This window comes from Salvelinus alpinus, chromosome 11, assembly GCF_045679555.1.
Source record: "Salvelinus alpinus chromosome 11, SLU_Salpinus.1, whole genome shotgun sequence".
Lineage (NCBI taxonomy): Eukaryota > Metazoa > Chordata > Actinopteri > Salmoniformes > Salmonidae > Salvelinus > Salvelinus alpinus.
Genome location: NC_092096.1, coordinates 37,507,229 through 37,525,724, shown reverse-complemented (window position 1 = coordinate 37,525,724; position 18,496 = coordinate 37,507,229). Strand labels below are relative to the sequence as shown.

The 18,496-nt window shown below is 44.1% G+C and overlaps 1 protein-coding gene and 1 long non-coding RNA gene across 7 annotated transcripts in view; one reads left to right on the top strand and one right to left on the bottom strand.

Annotated features, from left to right (window-relative positions):
• LOC139534105 (uncharacterized) overlaps nt 1-18,496 on the top strand; it is a 982,995-nt gene that overhangs the window by 292,111 nt on the left and 672,388 nt on the right. The gene's annotated exons all lie outside the window — the stretch shown is intronic.
• Nucleotides 1-18,496, bottom strand: part of LOC139534104 (ubiquitin carboxyl-terminal hydrolase 15-like) — an 85,222-nt gene that overhangs the window by 41,294 nt on the left and 25,432 nt on the right. For all 6 annotated transcript variants that reach the window (XM_071332867.1, XM_071332872.1, XM_071332868.1 and 3 more), the window contains 7 exons: nt 12,896-13,037; nt 12,085-12,258; nt 11,246-11,404; nt 2,995-3,219; nt 2,616-2,699; nt 974-1,068; nt 212-400 (listed from right to left, as the gene is read on the bottom strand). In XM_071332867.1, coding sequence (XP_071188968.1) covers nt 212-400; nt 974-1,068; nt 2,616-2,699; nt 2,995-3,219; nt 11,246-11,404; nt 12,085-12,258; nt 12,896-13,037 — 1,068 coding nt within the window. The remainder of the gene's footprint in view (nt 1-211; nt 401-973; nt 1,069-2,615; nt 2,700-2,994; nt 3,220-11,245; nt 11,405-12,084; nt 12,259-12,895; nt 13,038-18,496) is intronic.

The window sequence follows — 18,496 nt, the reverse complement described above, 5'->3', positions numbered from 1 at the left end:
ATTATGGGGTATTGTGTGTAGACTGATGAGAAAAAAATAAAATTTCATCAATTTCAGAATAAGGCTGTAACGTGACGAAATTTGGAAAACGTCAAGGGGTCGGAATACTTTCCCGAATGCACTGTATGCATGTAAGTGTGTGTGTAAGTGTGTGTGTAACCCACCAGAGGCGTAGCAGCAACATGTTTTAGAGCATGTGTGTGTGACCCACCAGAGATGTACCAGCAACATGTTGTAGAGCTTGTCCTCGCTGAGTGTTCTGGGAACGGTGATGAGGAAGGGCTGGCCAAACAGAGGAGTGGAGGTATGGTTGTACCCTGACTGCTTGTACTTTTCTCTAAGGTGGACTGGGATCACCACATGGTCTGTGTCCTCTAGCCGGTTCACTGCCACTTCAAAGCTGTACAACAAGGAGAGAGTTATATTCCCCCCCATTAATTTAACCTTTATTTACCATGGCAAGTCAGTTAAGAACAACCCTCTGCGGGCTCGGGAAACAGTAAGATGCATCCGGTTTTCAGGGGAAATGGAAAGAGCTTGTGACGCGACTACCACTTTTGGACGTTAACAAGGTGACACTCCATCTTAATTCCTCCTCCACATTTACTGTATTGGTTCAATAGTGCAGTTTTTTTTCTTTCTCGTCAGGACCAGAAAGAAAGAAACCCTGCGGACGTCTGCTACATTATGTTAGTTATTAAGAACAAATGCACTGCCACCTCAAAGCTACAGAACTATAGGGTAGGGTGAATGTGTTGCAGATGTCTGCATCTTTGGTAAGTTAAGGGTTGTATTCATTCAGGCATACTGTAGCAAAACCGAGTGTTTCAAATTGGACAGGTTCAGGTAGACCCTCCCGTTTTCAGTCCATGCCCTTCTGTTTGGTACCTAATGAAAACAACCCAGGTTTCACAGATGGGGGAGTAGACAGTGCTTCATCCAACTGCCTTCATCAGAATAGTCTGACACTCACACATAGATGTCGTCCCTCTCCATGATGCTGCTGAGGTTCTCATTGGTGGCAAATATCCGATGGAACCGATGGTTGTAGATATCTGTTACAATCATCTGAATTTGGAAAGAAAAAAAAAAAAACATCTTAAGTACACATACAGTGCATTCAGAAATTATTCAGACCCCTCGACTTTTCCCACATTTTGTTACATTACAACCTTATTCTAAAACTGGCACACGTGTATTTGTGGAGTTTCTCAAATTCTTCTCTGCAGATCCTCTAAAGCTCTGTCAGATTGGATGGGGAGCGTCGCTGCACATCTATTCTCAGGTCTCCCCAGAGACGTTCGATCAAGCTAAAGTCCGGGCTCTGGCTGGGCCATTCAAAGACATTCAGAGACTTGTCCCGAAGCCACTCCTGCATTGTCTTGGCTGTGTGCTAAGGGTCGTCCTGTTGGAAGGTGAACCTTCACCTCAGTCTGAGGTCCTGAGCGCTCTGGAGCAGGTTTTCATCAAAGATCTCTGTACTTTGCTCTGTTCATCTTTCCCTCAATCTTGACTAGTCTTCCAGTCCCTGCATCTGAAAAACATCCCCACAGCACGATGCTGCCACCACCATGCTTCACCGTAGGGATGGTTCCAGGTTTCCTCCAGATGTGACCCTTGGCATTCAGGCCGAAGTGTTCAATCTTGGTTTCATCAGACCAGAGAATCTTGCTTCTCATGGTCTGAGAGTCCTTTAGGTGCCTTTTGGCAAACTCCAAGCGGCTGTCGTGTACCTTTTACTGAAGATTGGCTTCCGTCTGGCCACTCTACCATAAAGGCCTGATTGGTGGTGTGCTGCAGTGATGGTTGTCCTTCTGGAAGGTTCTCCCATCTCCACAGAGAAACTCTGGAGCTCTGTCAGAGTGACCAGCAGGTTCTTGGTCAACTCCCTGACCAAGGCCCTTCTCCCCCGATTATTTCGTTTGGCCGGGAGGCAAGCTCTAGGTAGAGTCTTGGTGGTTCCAAACTTCTTCCATTTAAGAATGACGGAGGCCATTGTGTTCTTGAGGACCTTCAATACTGCAGAAATGTTTTGGTACCCTTCCCCAGATCTGTGCCCCACAATCCTGTCTCGGAGCTCTACGGACACTTCCTTCGACCTCATTGCTTGTTTTTTGCTCAGACATGCATTGTCAACTGTGGGACCTTATATAGAAAGGTGTACCTTTCTATATTTACCACAGATGGACTCCAATCAAGTTGTAGAAACATCAAGGAAGATCAATGGAATCAGGATGCAGCCGAGTTCAATTCCGAGTCTCATAGCAAAGGGTCCGAATACTTATGTAAATAAGGTATGTTTTTTATGTGTAATACATTTGTAGAAATTTCCCCAAAACGTTTCACTTTGTCATTATGGGGTATTGTGTGTAGATTGATGAGGAAACAATTATTTAATCCATTTTAGAATAAGGCTGTAACGTAACAAAATCTGGAAGGGAAGGGGTCTGAATACTTTCCGAATGCACTGTACACCATTCCAGAGCATACTTTTATTTTTTGAGGGAGAACTGATTTAGTTAAGAGCAGGACAGATATGTGTGTGTGTGTGTGTGTGTGTGTGTGTGTGTGTGTGTGTGTGTGTGTGTGTGTGTGTGTGTATATATATATCTTACTTTCTCAGCAGGAACACCAGATAGAGTAGAGAGCGAGGTACAGAGGTCTGATATGTAGCCCACCTTGGGCACAGTCAGTTTATACTGAAACACAGAGAAAGACAAACACCCATTAAGCCAGGTCCTAAGATTAACTCATCACTTAAGCCCCATGAAGAATGAATAGCTGCAGATTCATTAAATATACACCAAGCCTTCAAAAGGTATTAATAAAAAGGACCTCCCTGCAGATTCCATCTGGCCCTATTCAGAGCATAAAATGATTACAAACACTAAAGTCCACTTCAGAGTACATCTATTCAAAAGCAGAGAATATTGTGGGTGACCACAATATGTGAAGGATGACTCATTTCTAGGTAGGCGGTAACAGCTCAGTTACCTGTGTGGGTTTGGCCATCGGGTCCAGACTGACCAGGTAGACTTCCAGTGTGCGCTCCTTTTTCATGGGCAGCGGCAGGGTCAGGTAGCAGAAGGGATCAAAGGTGACGGAGACCTTGGCGCAGACGGGGCACACCAGGGTGGACTTGAAGAGGCCGTGGAAGATGTCCACGATGATGGAGTCGTTCCTCTTGATGTGGTTCTCCCATGCCTCCTCGGCCACCACCTACAGACACACAGAGGGGAGGGAAGTTAGTGAGACACAGGGTGAGATATACTGTACCTCCTTCAGACACTCCAGTGTTGCTATGACACCGTTTATTCCCACTACTGTTTTTTCTCTTCTCCTCAGCCACTACCTAAAGTTACACAGAAGGGAAGGGAAAGAAACTATTTAGATACAGGGTGAAGGGACACATGGAGTGTGTGGTGGTATAACTATTGCCACACCTCCTCGGGAAACACCTACAGTAGTCACACTGAGGGGAGGGATACGGCTGAGAAACCATTTTGACATAAACCAAGGGAACAATATGGAGTGGTACACTGTTTCTATTTATTGCTTATACTCTAGAAACATGCCTACAGTGTTACAGAAGGGAAGCAAAAGCAATGAAATCAGAAACATAGCCGAGACAGACTTTATAGGATGTAGTGGTAACAATATAATAACCATATCTAGGAAAACCAAAGTTCCAAAGGCTGGGCCGAACATATTGTATGACCTCGTATACACAAAATTTTGTGGTGATTCATATGTTGATGATGTAAAGAATATTTGCTGGTCTGTGGTGTGTAATGAGGAGCAACCAGACGCTGCACTTGACGCATTTATGAAACTACTTATTCCAGTTACTAATAAGCATGCACCCATTAAGAAAATGACTGTAAAAACAGTTAATCCCCTTGGATTGATGAGGAATAGAAAAATTGTACAGTTGAGAGGGATGAGGCAAAAGGTATGGCAATTAAGTCTGGCCGCCCAACTGATTGGCAAACGTACTGCAAATTAAGAACTCATGTGACTAAACTAAATAAAAATAAACTACACTATGAAACAAAGATATATTATATAAATAATGATAGTTAGAAGCTTTGGGGCACTTTAAATGAAATTTTTGGGAAAAAAGCCAACTTGGCTCCTTCATTTATTGAATCAGATGGCTCATTCATTACAAAGCCCACTGATATTGCAAACTACTTAAATTACTTTTCATTGGCAAGATAAGCAAACTTAGCGATGACATGCCAGCAACAAACGCTGACACTACACATCCAAGTATATATCGGACCAAATTATGAAAGACAAGAATTGTACTTTTGAAATCCGTAAAGTCAGTGTGGAAGAGGTGAAAAAACGATTGTTGTCTATCAACAATGACAAGCCATCAGGTCTGATAATCTGGATGGAAAATTACTGAGAATAATAGCAGACAATATTGCCACTCCTATTAGCCACATCTTCAATTTAAACATACTAGAAAGTGTGTGCTCTCAGGACTGGAGGGAAGCTAAAGTCATTCCGCTACACAAAAATAGTAAAGACACCTTTATTGGCTCAAATAGCCAACCAATCAGCCTGTTACCAACCCTTAGGAAACTTCTGGAAAAAAATTGTGTTTGACCAGATACAATGCTATTTCACAGTAAACAAATTGAAAACAGAACTTCAGCATGCTTATAGGGAAGGACACTCAACAAACACAGCACTTACACAAATGACTGATGATTGGCTGAGAGAAATTGAGAAAATTATTGTGGGGGCTCTGTTAGACTTCAGTGGAGCTTTTGACATTATCGATCTATCTGCTGCTTTACACCCCCTTCTATAATGTAGATAGAGTTACTTGTCTAACAGAACACAGAGGGTATTCTTTAATGGAAGCCTCTCAAATATAATTCCCCAGGGTAGCTGTTGAGGTCCCTTGCTTTATTACATTTTTAATAACGACATGCCACTAAATTTGAGTAAAGCCAGAGTGTCTATGTATGCGGATGACTCAACACTATACACGTCAGCTACTACAGCGACTGAAATTACTGCAACACTCAATGCGCTGCAGTTAGTTTCAGAGTGGGTGACAAGGAATAAGTTTACCCTAAATATTTCTATAACTAAAAGCATTGTATTTGGAACAAAACACTCACTAAACCCTAAACCTCAACTAAATATTGTAATAAATGATGTGGAAATTGAGCAAGTTGAGATGACTAAACTGCTTGGAGTAACCCTAGATTATAAACTGTCATGGACAAAACATATTGATGCAGTAGTAGCTAAAACGGGGAGAAGTATGTCCATAACAAAGCGCTGCTCTGCCTTGTTAAACTATCAACAAGGCAGGTCCTACAGGCCCAAGTTTTGTTGCACCTTGACTACTGTTTAGTCGTGTGGTCAGGTGACACAAAAAAAAGACTTGGATGTACACAGAAAGCTAATATTAATCAAATGCATGTCAATCTCTCCGGGCTGAAAGTGGAAGAGAGATTGACTTCATCAATACTTTCGTTTATGAGAGGTATTGACATGTTTAACTTCTTATGGCTGCAGGGGCAGTATTGAGTAGCTTGGATGAAAGGTGCACAGAGGTGCCCAGAGTAAACTGCCTGCTCCTCAATCATAGTTGCTAATATATGCATATTATTATTAGTATTGGATAGAAAACACTCTGAAGTTTCTAAAACTGTTTGAATTATGTCTGTGAGTATAACAGAACTCATATGGCAGGCAAAAACCTGAGAATAAATCCAAACAGGAAGTGGAAATTCTGAGGCTGGTAGATTTTCACCCAAGCTCCCATTGAAATCACAGCGAGATATGGATGAGTTTGCACTTCCTACGGCTTCCACTAGATGTCAACAGTCTGTAGAACCTTGTCTGATGCCTCTACTGTGAAGGGGGGCCGAATGAGAGGAGAATTAGTCAGGTCTGCCATGAGGTGACCATTCTTTGACCATGCGCATTCACATGAGAGAGAGCTCCGTTCCATCGCTCATCTGAAGTCAATGTAATTCTCCGGTTGGAACGTTATTCGAGATTTATGTTAAAAACATTCTAAAGATTGATTCAATACATCGTTTGACATGTTTCTACTGACTGTTACGGAACTTTTGGACATTTCGTCAGCTTTTAGTGAACACGCTTCCTGACGTTGGATTTGTTAACCAAACACGCTAATGAAAATAGCTATTTGGACATAAATGATGGACATTACCGAACCAAACAAACATTTCTTGTGGAAGTGGGAGTCTTGGGAGTGCATTCCGACGAAGATCAGCAAAGTGAAGATTTATAATGCTTTTTATGAGTTTTGTTGACTGCACAATTTGGCGGGTAACTGTATGGCTTGCTTTTGTGGCTGAACGCTGTTTTCATATTATTGAATATTGTATTTTGCCGTAAAGCTTTTTGAAATCTGACACAGCGGTTGCATTAAGAACAAGTGTATCTTTAATTCTATATAAAACATGTATCTTTCAAAGTTTATGATGAGTATTTATGTTATTTGACGTGGCGCTCTGCAATTTCTCCGAATATTTTGGAGGCATTTCTGAACATGGCGCCAATGTAAACTGAGGTTTTTGGATATAAATATTAACTTTATCGAACAAAACATATGTATTGTGTAACATGAAGTCCTATGAGTGTCATCTGATGAAGATCATCAAAGGTTAGTGATTCATTTTATCTTTGGCTGGATTTTGCGGTGACCTAACATAATCGTTTGTGGTGCTTTCGCTGAAAAGCCTATTTGAAATCGGACACTTTGGTGGGATTAACAACAAGATTACCTTTAAAATGGTATGAGATACATGTATGTTTGAGGAATTTTAATTATGAGATTTCTGTTGTTTGAATTTGGCGCCCTGCACTTTCACTGGGTCTCGTCATATCGATCCTGTTAACGGGATTGCAGCCATAAGAAGTTAATGCACTAAACTACTGGCACACAGCTCGGACACAGTCCAGAACAGACTATGGGAGGCACAGAATACTACATAGAGCCATGACGACATGGAACTCTATTCCAGATCAAGTAACTCATGCCAGCAGTAAAATTAGATTGAAAAAAAAAACACCTCATCGAGCAGCGGGGACTGTGAAGCAACACAAACATTGGCACAGACACACACGATAACATATGCACTTTACATACACATGGATTTAGTACTGTATATATGTGGTAGTGGTGGAGTTGGGGCCTGAGGGCACACAGTGTGTTGTGAAATGTGTGAATGTATTGTAATGTCTTTAAAATTGTATAAACTGCCTTAATTTTGCTGGACCCCAGGAAGAGTAGCTGCTGCTTTGGCAGCACCTAATGGGGATCCATAATAAATACAAATAAGCTAGAATAATGGAAGTTACAGCCATGTCTCAGGGCTATGAGAAACCATTTCAACAGACTAAAATGACACAGTGGAGTGACTGGAGGTAGGAACACTGTTCCCACTGCGACTGGTTCTCCTCCAGAAACACATTGGCTACAGAGACAATAATTAGGTTATAGCGTTAGCGCAAGATCTGGCATATTTCCTGCCATTCAATTGGTCATTTCAATTAATGATATACCATTGATTCTTGAACATAAATGCCTCATTGGGCTGAAACAAAACTCAAGATTGTGGAATCAAAGACATCCACTATTTGTCAGGGTGCACAATATCTAAGGAAGTCTCAAAGTTTTACTCGTGTGAGGTACAGTATCTGATGATAAGCTGTAGGTTACACGATCTACCTAGAGAGTTTACATCTGTATTTTTCGAAGATGTCTACATACCACCATGTAGTTGGCACTAAAACCACACTCCATGAGCTGTATTCCGCCATAAGCAAACAGGAAAACACTCACCCAGAGGCGGCAGTGACTTTAATGCAGGGAAAGTTAAATCAGCTTTACCCGAATTTCTATCAGCATGTTAAATGTGCAACCAGAGGGGGAAAAAAATTCCAGACCACCATTACTCCACACACAGGGACCTGTACAACTCTCTCCCTCACCCTCCATTTGGCAAATCTGTCCATAATGCTATCCTCCTGATTCCTGCTTACAAGCAAAAATAAATGCAAGAAGCACCAGTTACTTGGTTTACAAAAAAGTGGTCAGATGAAGCAGATGCTAAACTACAGGACTGTTTTGCTAGAACAGACTGGAACATGTTCCGGGATTTTTCCAATGGCATTGACGAGTACACCAGATCAGTCACTGGCTTTATCAATAAGTGCATCGAGGACATCATTCCCACAGTGACTGTACGTACATACCCCAACCAGAAGCCATGGATTACAGGCAACATTCGCACCGAGCTAAAGGGAAGAGATGATGCTTTCAAGGAGCGGGACTCTAACCCAGAAGCTTATAAGAAATCCCGCTATGCTCTCCGACGAACCATCAAACAGGCAAAGCGTCAATATAGGACTAAGATCGAGTTGTACTACACTGACTTCGACGCTCGTCGGATGTGGCAGGGCTTGTAAACTATTACAGACTACAAAAGGGAAGCACAACCGAGAGCTGCACAGTGACACGAGCCCACCAGACAAGCTAAATAACTTCTATGCTCGCTTAGAGGCAAAGAACACTAAAACATGCATGAGAGCATCAGCTGGTCCGGATGACTGTGTGATCACGCTCTCAGCAGCCGATGTGAGTAAGACCTTTAAACAGGTAAACATTCACAAGGCCACTGGGCCAGATGCGCTGAACAACTGGCAAGTGTCTTCACTGACATTTTCAACCTCTCCCTGTCTGAGTCTGTAACACAAACATCTTTCAAGCAGACCACCATTCTGCCCTACCAAGCAAAAAGGCAGTAACTGCTAATTTGGTCGAAAATGATTTCATGTCATTTTTACAACGTTAAATACATGCTTAATCATGTAGACAAGTATCTTGCCTCTATTGTACTGTGTTTGAGAAAATGGGGGTCATGTTAGCAGTAACTGCATAAAGTTACTGTGAAACCAAGGTAAATAAATGCCTTTTTTCTCAGTTCCACGCTATGAGCAGTTACTGCCTTTTTGCTTGGTAGGGCCAGGGACGAAGGTAACCTGCCTAAATGACTACCGACCCATAGCACTCACGTCTGTAGCCATGAAATGCTTTGAAAGGCTGGTCACGGCTCAGATCAACACCATTATCCCAGAAACCCTAGACCCACTCCAATTTGCATTACTTCACCAACACATCCACAGATGACGCAATACCTATTGCACTCCACACTGTCCTTTCCCATCTGGACAAAAGGAACACCTATGTGAGAATGCTATTCATTGACTACAGCTCAGCGTTCAACACCATAGTGCCCTCAAAGCTCATCACTAAGCTAAGGACCCTGGGACTAACCACCTCCCTTTGCAACTGGATCCAAGACTTTCTAACGGGCCACCCCCAGGTGGTAAGGGTAGGTAACAATACATCCGCCACGCTGATTCTCAACACAGGGCCCCTCGGGGGTTAGTGCTCAGTCCCCTCCTGTACTCCCTGTTCACTCATGACTGCACAGCCAGACAACTCCAACACCATCATTAAGTTTGCTGATGACAACAGTGGTAGGCCTGATCACCGACAACGATGAGACAGCCTATAGGAAGGAGGTCAGAGACCTGACCGTGTGGTGCAAGGACAACAACCTCTCCCTCAATGTGATCAAGACAAAGGAGATGATTGTGGAAAAGGAGGACCGAGCATGCCCCCATTCTCATCGACGGGGCTGTAGCGGAGCAGGTTGAGAGCTTCAAGTTCCTTTGCGTCCACATCACCAACAAACTAACATGGTCCAAGAACACCATGACAGTCGTGAACAGGGCACGACAAAACCTATTCCCCCTCAGGAGACAAAAGATTTGGCATGGGTCCTCAGATCCTCAAAAGGTTTTACAGCTGCACCATCGAGAACATCCTGACATGTTGCATCACGGCCAGATATGGCAACTGCACGGCATCCGACCGCAAGGCACTACAGAGGGTAGTGCGTACGGCCCAGTACATCACCGGGGCCAAGCTTCCTGCCATCCAGGACCTCTATACCAGGCAGTGTCAGAGGAAGGCCCCAAAAATTGTCAAAGACTCCTGCCACCCTAGTCATAGTCTGTTCTCGGTGCTACCGCACGGCAAGCGGTACCGGAGCGCCATGTCTAGGTCCAAGAGGCTTCTAAACAGCTTCTATCCCCAAGCCATAAGACTCCTGAACAGCTAATCAAATGGCTACCCAGACTATTTGCACTGCTGCTACTCTGTTATTATCTATGCATAGCCACTTGAATAAGCCTACCTACATGTACATATTATTTATTTTTTATTTATCCGTTATTTTACCAGGTAAGTTGACTGAGAACACGTTCTCATTTGCAGCAACGACCTGGGGAATAGTTACAGGGGAGAGGAGGGGGATGAATGAGCCAATTGTAAACTGGGGATTATTAGGTGACCGTGATGGTTGAGGGCCAGATTGGGAATTTAGCCAGGACACCGGGGTTAACACCCCTACTCTTACGATAAGTGCCATGGGATCTTTAATGACCTCAGAGAGTCAGGACACCCGTTTAACGTCCCATCCGAAAGACAGCACCCTACACAGAGCAGTGTCCCCAATCACTGCCCTGGGGCATTGGGATCTTTGTTTAGACCAGAGGAAAGAGTGCCTCCTACTGGCCCTCCAACACCACTTCCAGCAGCATCTGGTCTCCCATCCAGGGCCTGACCAGGACCAACCCTGCTTAGCTTCAGAAGCAAGCCAGCAGTGGTATGCAGGGTGGTATGCTGCTGGCATAAATATTATATTAAATATTACCTCAATACCGGTGCCCCCGCACATTTACACATTGACTCTGAACTGGTACCCCCTGTATATAGCCCCGCAATTGTTATTTACTGCTGCTCCTTAATTATTGGTTTCGCTTATCTCTTACTTTTTTTTTTTTTTTTACTTAAAGAAAAAAAACAGCATTGTTGGTTAAGGGCTTGTAAGTAAGAATTTCACTGTAAGGTCAACACCTGTTGTATTCGGCACATGTGACAAATAACATTTAAATGGATTTGATTTGAAAAAAATCAACGCACAACATTAACTGAATGAGTGTTGAGTGCCAGAAAGAGCGCAAAGACTACCTGCGACTTAGAGAAAAATTGCTGTGTACTGTACTGTGTACTGTACTGTAGCATTTGTTGTGCATGGTCCCTGACAAATAGTAAAGCAAATTAAATTAAACTAATAAAATAAAGAGTGCCAGTAAGTTAGCAGTAACATACCTTGTCAGGCCTGCCCTCGGCATCTTTGAGCAGGATGTAGGGTTTCTTTCGGATACGGTTCAGGTCCTCGTGTAGACCGTCCAACAGGAAGGCCAGCAGCTCGTGAGAGTCCTGCTGCTGGTAACCTGAGAACTGGGGGGCAAAACGACCCACCTGGGTCTGGAGGGAGGGGAGAACAGAGTCACACACAACAGGTATATAGGAAATTCCAAATTGACACTTCACCCCTAGGGAACTTGTGGAGATTGAATGAGTGGAAGCAAAATAGCAGATTCCACCAACCTGTAGCCTGTCAGTTAACAAAGTAGTACTATTGCCATATTTCTTATATCTGTGATACTTTCTGATCTACTCAAGAGCAGTGGTGTAATCAAAGGTAAACTCAAGTAAACACCGTTCACGCACCTTTTCTATTTTGCATGAACGTTGACCTACCTATTGCGGAAAACCACATTGAAAGTATAGGGAGCGTTACTTTATTCACCACGAACAGAAATCAGTGTTTACCCACCCATTCTTTCTACCACTACATCACTGCTGAAGAGACTCGGTTGTTGTGGCTTGTGGGTCAATTTGGGATTGGGCACATCATTGCTGCATTTCAATCCAGAATCAAAGCAGAAGTGAGGAAACAACTTTCAGACCATGTGAATTTCAGAAGTTAGTATGGGTACAGTACAGGGTTGGGGTCAATTCCATTTCAATTCAGAATGTAAACCAAATTCCAATTAGACATTTTCCCAATTGAAAAGCATTGAAGATAATTGGAATTTCAGTGTACCTTCGGAATTGCCTGGAATGGAAATGGACTTGACACCAACCCTGGTACAGTAAATTACCTTGAAAGGCCGTGGTGTGATGTAGCTGTACTTCCCAGACCATGACTGCTTGGTGATCTCAGCGTAGGCCTTGGCGATCTCCCCTTTCATTCCCAGAGGGTTGTCCTCGTTCAACTCATCGTTGTACTTGTCTTTCAGGAAATACTCGGTGAGAGGAGGAACATTACTTAAACACTGAAGAAAAACAACGAGAGAAACACATAAAATATATAAAAACTATTAAAAGTTAAAGGAAAAAAGCAGTAAAATATGTAAGACAGGGAATAACGAGCAACTCCAAATGAAAAATCCAACAGTCAAAGGAATCGCCAAAACCAACAGTATTATACAATGCCAAAAGGTCAATCAATACCAGCAGCAGTTCATGCCAGGATACAATTAAAACAAATGCATACACACCAACGTTCACAGTGAACAGTTTAATGATTTTTTTTTATTTAACCAGGCAAGTCAGTTAAGAACAAATTCTTATTCACAATGACGGCCTACCAAAAGGCCTCCTGTGGGGAAGGCGGGGATTAAAAATATAGGACAAAATACACATCACGCCAAGAGACACCACAACACTACATAAAGAGAGACCTAAGACAACATAGCAGCAACACACCATGGAAGCAACACCATATAACATGGTAGCAGCACAAAACATGGTACAAACATTTTTCGGCAAGAGACACCACAACACTACATAAAGAGAGACCTAAGACAACATAGCAGCAACACACCATGGAAGCAACACCATATAACATGGTAGCAGCACAAAACATGGTACAAACATTTTTCGGCAAGTTGAGGGGTTAGAGTATGGTACCTGCAGTGCAGAGTTCATGAAGCAGGTGTTTCCCAGGTTGGAGAGACCACACAGGCCAGCCCGCTCACTCTGCCTGCCTTCGGAGCACTCATAGCTGTTATACGGGTGGTAGGACGGAAGGCTGTAGCTAGAGTTTTTCACACTGAAGAGGATCCATAACATCAGTCAGGAATAAATAAAGAACATGGACTTAAGATTACTGGATGTTACCCAACTAATGCAGGCATAAAGTACTTAGAGTAGCGGCATAATAATGTGTACTGCTTATTTTTAAGTAATTGCCTTAATCTTGTTTGGACCCCATGAAGAGTGGGGATTAAGAATGGGGATCCTTAATAAATACAAAGGCTAGTGCCCACACACACACCTTAAAACATTTGTAGGTCTTTATCACAAAAATAAATACGCCGACGTAACCCCCCCACCCCCCCTCAGACGATACTACAGATGAAGGTGGAGATCCTGGGCTGGCGTGGTTACACGTGGTCTGCTGTTGTAATGTCAAATTCTCTAAAACGACTTTGAAGGTGGCTTATGGTACAGAAATTAACATTAAATTCTCCGGCAACAGCTCTGGTGGACATTCCTGCAGTCAGCATGCCAAACGCACAATCCCTCAACTTGAGACGTGGCATTGAGTTGTGACAAAACTGCACATTTTAAAGTGGCCTTTTATTGTCCCCAGTACAAGGTGCCCCTGTGTAATGATCATGCTGTTTAATCAGCTTCTTAATATGCCACACCTGTTAGGTGGATGGATTATCTTGGCTAAGGAGAAATGCTCAATAACAGGGATATTAACAATTTGTGCACAACATGTAAAGAGAAATACAATTTGTGTGTGTATGGAAGATAGCTGGGGCCTATTTTTTTAGCTCATGAAACATGGGACAAACACTTTACATGTTGCATTTATATTTTTGTTCAGTGTGTGAGAGACACACTTTTAGTCTTGTAGTGTGTGTACACACACACACACACTCGTCAAATCATGTGCATTAATACAGTGTTGGTCCCCCTTTGCTGCTATAACAGCCTCCACTCTTCTGGGAAGGCTTTCCACTACATGTTGGAACATTGCTGCGGGGACTTGCTTCCATTCAGCCACAACAGCATTAATGAATTAAAGCCGATTAGGCCTGGCTTCCCGTCACCGCTCCAATTCATTCTGAAGGCGTTCGATTGGGTTGAGTTCAGGGATGTGTACAGGCCAGTCAAGTTATTCCACAGCAATCTCAGCAAACCATTTCTTGATGTACCTCGCTTTGTACACAGGGGCATTGTCATGCTGAAAAAGGCCTTCCCCAAACTGTTGCTACAAAGTTGGAAGCACAATCGTCTAGTTTGTCATTGTATGCTGTAGCATTAAGATTTCCCTTACCTGGAAATAAGGGACCTACCACGAACCCGCAAAACCCCAGTCTCAATGTCAACAGTGAAGAGGCAACTCCGGGATGCTGGTCTTCTAGGCAGAGTGGCAAAGAAAAATCCATACCTCAAACTAGCCAATAAAAAGATTAAGATGGGCAAAAGACAGACAGACACTGGACAGAGGAATGCCACCTAGAAGGCCAGCATCCCGGAGTCGCCTCCTCACTGTTGACGTTGAGACGGGTGTTTTGCGGGTAGTATTTAATGAGGCGTCTTTCTCAGACTAGACAATCTAATCTACTTGTCCTCTTGTTCAGTTGTGCACCAGGGCCTTGCACTCTTTCTATTCAGAACAAGAATAAATTGACGAGTTTCAAAAGAAAGGTATTTGTTTCTGGCCATTTTGAGCCTGTAATCAAACCCACAAATGCTGATGCTCCAGATACTCAAGTAGTCTAAAGCAGGACAGTTTTATTGCTTCTTTAACCAGACAACAGTTTTCAGCTATGCTAACATAATTGCAAAAGGGTTTTCTAATGATCAATTAGCTAATCCACGTGAGTGATGGTTGCTGATAATGGGCCTCTGTACGCCTATGTAGATATTCCATTCAAAAAAAGTATGCCGTTTCCAGCTACAATAGTCATTTACAACAATAACTACACTATTTCTGATCAATTTGATGTCATTTAAAAAATGGACAAAAAAAATTAATAAAATCCTTCAAAAACAAAGACATTTAAGTGACCCAAAACTTTTGAAAGGCAGTGTACACATACACACAAACCATTTAATTTTTCTCAGAACATTAACCATGTGTGTTCTCTTGTTTTGTACTGTTATGTAGTTTCGACCCAATGATTCGTCTGACAAAGAACTTTGCGTGCTGCAGGCCCAGGAATGGATCAAAGCTGGCGAGACATTCAATGACGTGATCTACACAGACAACTCAACTGTGGCCCTTGAGCAAACTGCTCACCAGGGACCAGGCCCATATTTGCACTTTGATGTTAAGTTTGGCTATTTACAAAGCAAAAGGTACATCAAATATTATAGCCTACACCTCACGGACTGCTATGTGTTCCACAATAATTCAGTTGGCTCCTTTTTCAGGAATCATGGCTCGAGATTTGAGGAAAAAAAATTCATCAAGAGATTTGCTGGACCCTATGTCAGAGATGTGTTTCAGGGACCACAATGTTTCTTTCAAGGTAGGATTACAGCAATATTTTGTTATGTTTAGGCATATTTACATGTACATTTCTAGAATTGCACCTAATGTTGGCTGTTAGGCTAAATGTATTTTTTTTCTTCTCCAAATGCAGACAATGACCCAAAACACACTGCCACCCGGGTTTGTATTGCAAATGAGGGCATAAACTGGGTCAAGATGCCAGCAGAGTAAGTAGACTTATGTTGTAAAATAAAGGTTAAATAAAATAACCTACAACACCTACAGTATATCAAAATATATTTTTTGCATCTCCACATGTAGATCTTCTGATTTAGACCCGATCGAACTTGTTTGGCATCAACTGAAAACATTCATCTATAACTCTGCCAAGCCTACAAGCTAAATTGAACTGGTGCAACAAATACACTGCTCAAAAAAATAAAGGGAACACTAAAATAACACATCCTAGATCTGAATGAATGAAATATTCTTATTAAAGACTTTTTTCTTTACATAGTTGAATGTGCTGACAACAAAATCACACAAATGATCAATGGAAATCAAATTTATCAACCCATGGAGGTCTGGATTTGGAGTCACACTCAAAATTAAAGTGGAAAACCACACTACAGGCTGATCCAACTTTGATGTAATGTCCTTAAAACAAGTCAAAATGATTCTGAGTAGTGTGTGTGGCCTCCACGTGCCTGTATGACCTCCCTACAACGCCTGGGCATGCTCCTGATGAGGTAGTCCCAGACCTGGACTAAAGCATCCGCCAACTCCTGGACAGTCTGTGGTGCAACGTGGCGTTGGTGGATGGAGCGAGACATGATGTCCCAGATGTGCTCAATTGGATTCAGGTCTGGGGAACGGGGCGGGCCAGTCCATAGCATCAATGCCTTCCTCTTGCAGGAACTGCTGACACACTCCAGCCACATGAGGTCTAGCATTGTCTTGCATTAGGAGGAACCCAGGGCCAACCGCACCAGCATATGGTCTCACAAGGGGTCTGAGGATCTCATCTCGGTACCTAATGGCAGTCAGGCTACCTCTGGCGAGCACATGGAGGGCTGTGCGGCCCCCCAAAGAAATGCCACCCCACACCATGACTGACCCACCGCCAAACCGGTCATGCTGGAGGATGTTGCATTTACATTTACATTTAAGTCATTTAGCAGACGCTCTTATCCAGAGCGACTTACAAGTTGGTGCATTCACCTTATGATATCCAGTGGAACAACCACTTTACAATAGTGCATCTAACTCTTTTAAGGGGGGGGGGGGGGGGTTAGAAGGATTACTTTATCCTATCCTAGGTATTCCTTAAAGAGGTGGTGTTTCAGGTGTTTCCGGAAGGTGGTGATTGACTCCGCTGACCTGGCGTCGTGGGGGAGTTTTTTCCACCATTGGGGTGCCAGAGCAGCGAACAGTTTTGACTGGGCTGAGCGGGAGCTGTACTTCCTCAGAGGTAGGGAGGCGAGCAGGCCAGAGGTGGATGAACGCAGTGCCCTTGTTTGGGTGTAGGGCCTGATCAGAGCCTGGAGGTACGGAGGTGCCGTTCCCCTCACAGCTCCGTAGGCAAGCACCATGGTCTTGTAGCGGATGCGAGCTTCAACTGGAAGCCAGTGGAGAGAGCGGAGGAGCGGGGTGACGTGAGAGAACTTGGGAAGGTTGAACACCAGACGGGCTGCGGCGTTCTGGATGAGTTGTAGGGGTTTAATGGCACAGGCAGGGAGCCCAGCCAACAGCGAGTTGCAGTAGTCCAGACGGGAGATGACAAGTGCCTGGATTAGGACCTGCGCCGCTTCCTGTGTGAGGCAGGGTCGTACTCTGCGAATGTTGTAGAGCATGAACCTACAGGAACGGGTCACCACCTTGATGTTAGTTGAGAACGACAGCGTGTTGTCCAGGATCACGCCAAGGTTCTTAGCACTCTGGGAGGAGGACACAATGGAGTTGTCAACCGTGATGGCGAGATCATGGAACGGGCAGTCCTTCCCCGGGAGGAAGAGCAGCTCCGTCTTGCCGAGGTTCAGCTTGAGGTGGTGATCCGTCATCCACACTGATATGTCTGCCAGACATGCAGAGATGCGATTCGCCACCTGGTTATCAGAAGGGGGAAAGGAGAAGATTAATTGTGTGTCGTCTGCATAGCAATGATAGGAGAGACCATGTGAGGATATGACAGAGCCAAGTGACTTGGTGTATAGCGAGAATAGGAGAGGGCCTAGAACAGAGCCCTGGGGGACACCAGTGGTGAGAGCACGTGGTGCGGAGACAGATTCTCGCCACGCCACCTGGTAGGAGCGACCTGTCAGGTAGGACGCAATCCAAGCGTGGGCCGCGCCGGAGATGCCCAACTCGGAGAGGGTGGAGAGGAGGATCTGATGGTTCACTGTATCAAAGGCAGCCGATAGGTCTAGAAGGATGAGAGCAGAGGAGAGAGAGTTAGCTTTAGCAGTGCGGAGCGCCTCCGTGACACAGAGAAGAGCAGTCTCAGTTGAATGACTAGTCTTGAAACCTGACTGATTTGGATCAATAAGGTCATTCTGAGAGAGAAAGCAGGAGAGCTGGCCAAGGACAGCACGTTCAAGAGTTTTGGAGAGAAAAGAAAGGGATACTGGTCTGTAGTTGTTGACATCGGAGGGATCGAGTGTAGGTTTTTTCAGCAGGGGTGCAACTCTCGCTCTCTTGAAGGCGGAAGGGACGTAGCCAGCGGTCAAGGATGAGTTGATGAGCGAGGTGAGGTAAGGGAGAAGGTCTCCGGAAATGGCCTGGAGAAGAGAGGGGATAGGGTCAAGCAGGCAGGTTGTTGGGCGGCCGGCCGTCACAAGACGCGAGATTTCATCTGGAGAGAGAGGGGAGAAAGAGGTCAAAGCACAGGGTAGGGCAGTGTGAGCAGAACCAGCGGTGTCGTTTGACTTAGCAAACGAGGATCGGATGTCGTCGACCTTCTTTTCAAAATGGTTGACGAAGTCATCCGCAGAGAGGGAGGAGGAGGGGGGAGGGGGAGGAGGATTCAGGAGGGAGGAGAAGGTGGCAAAGAGCTTCCT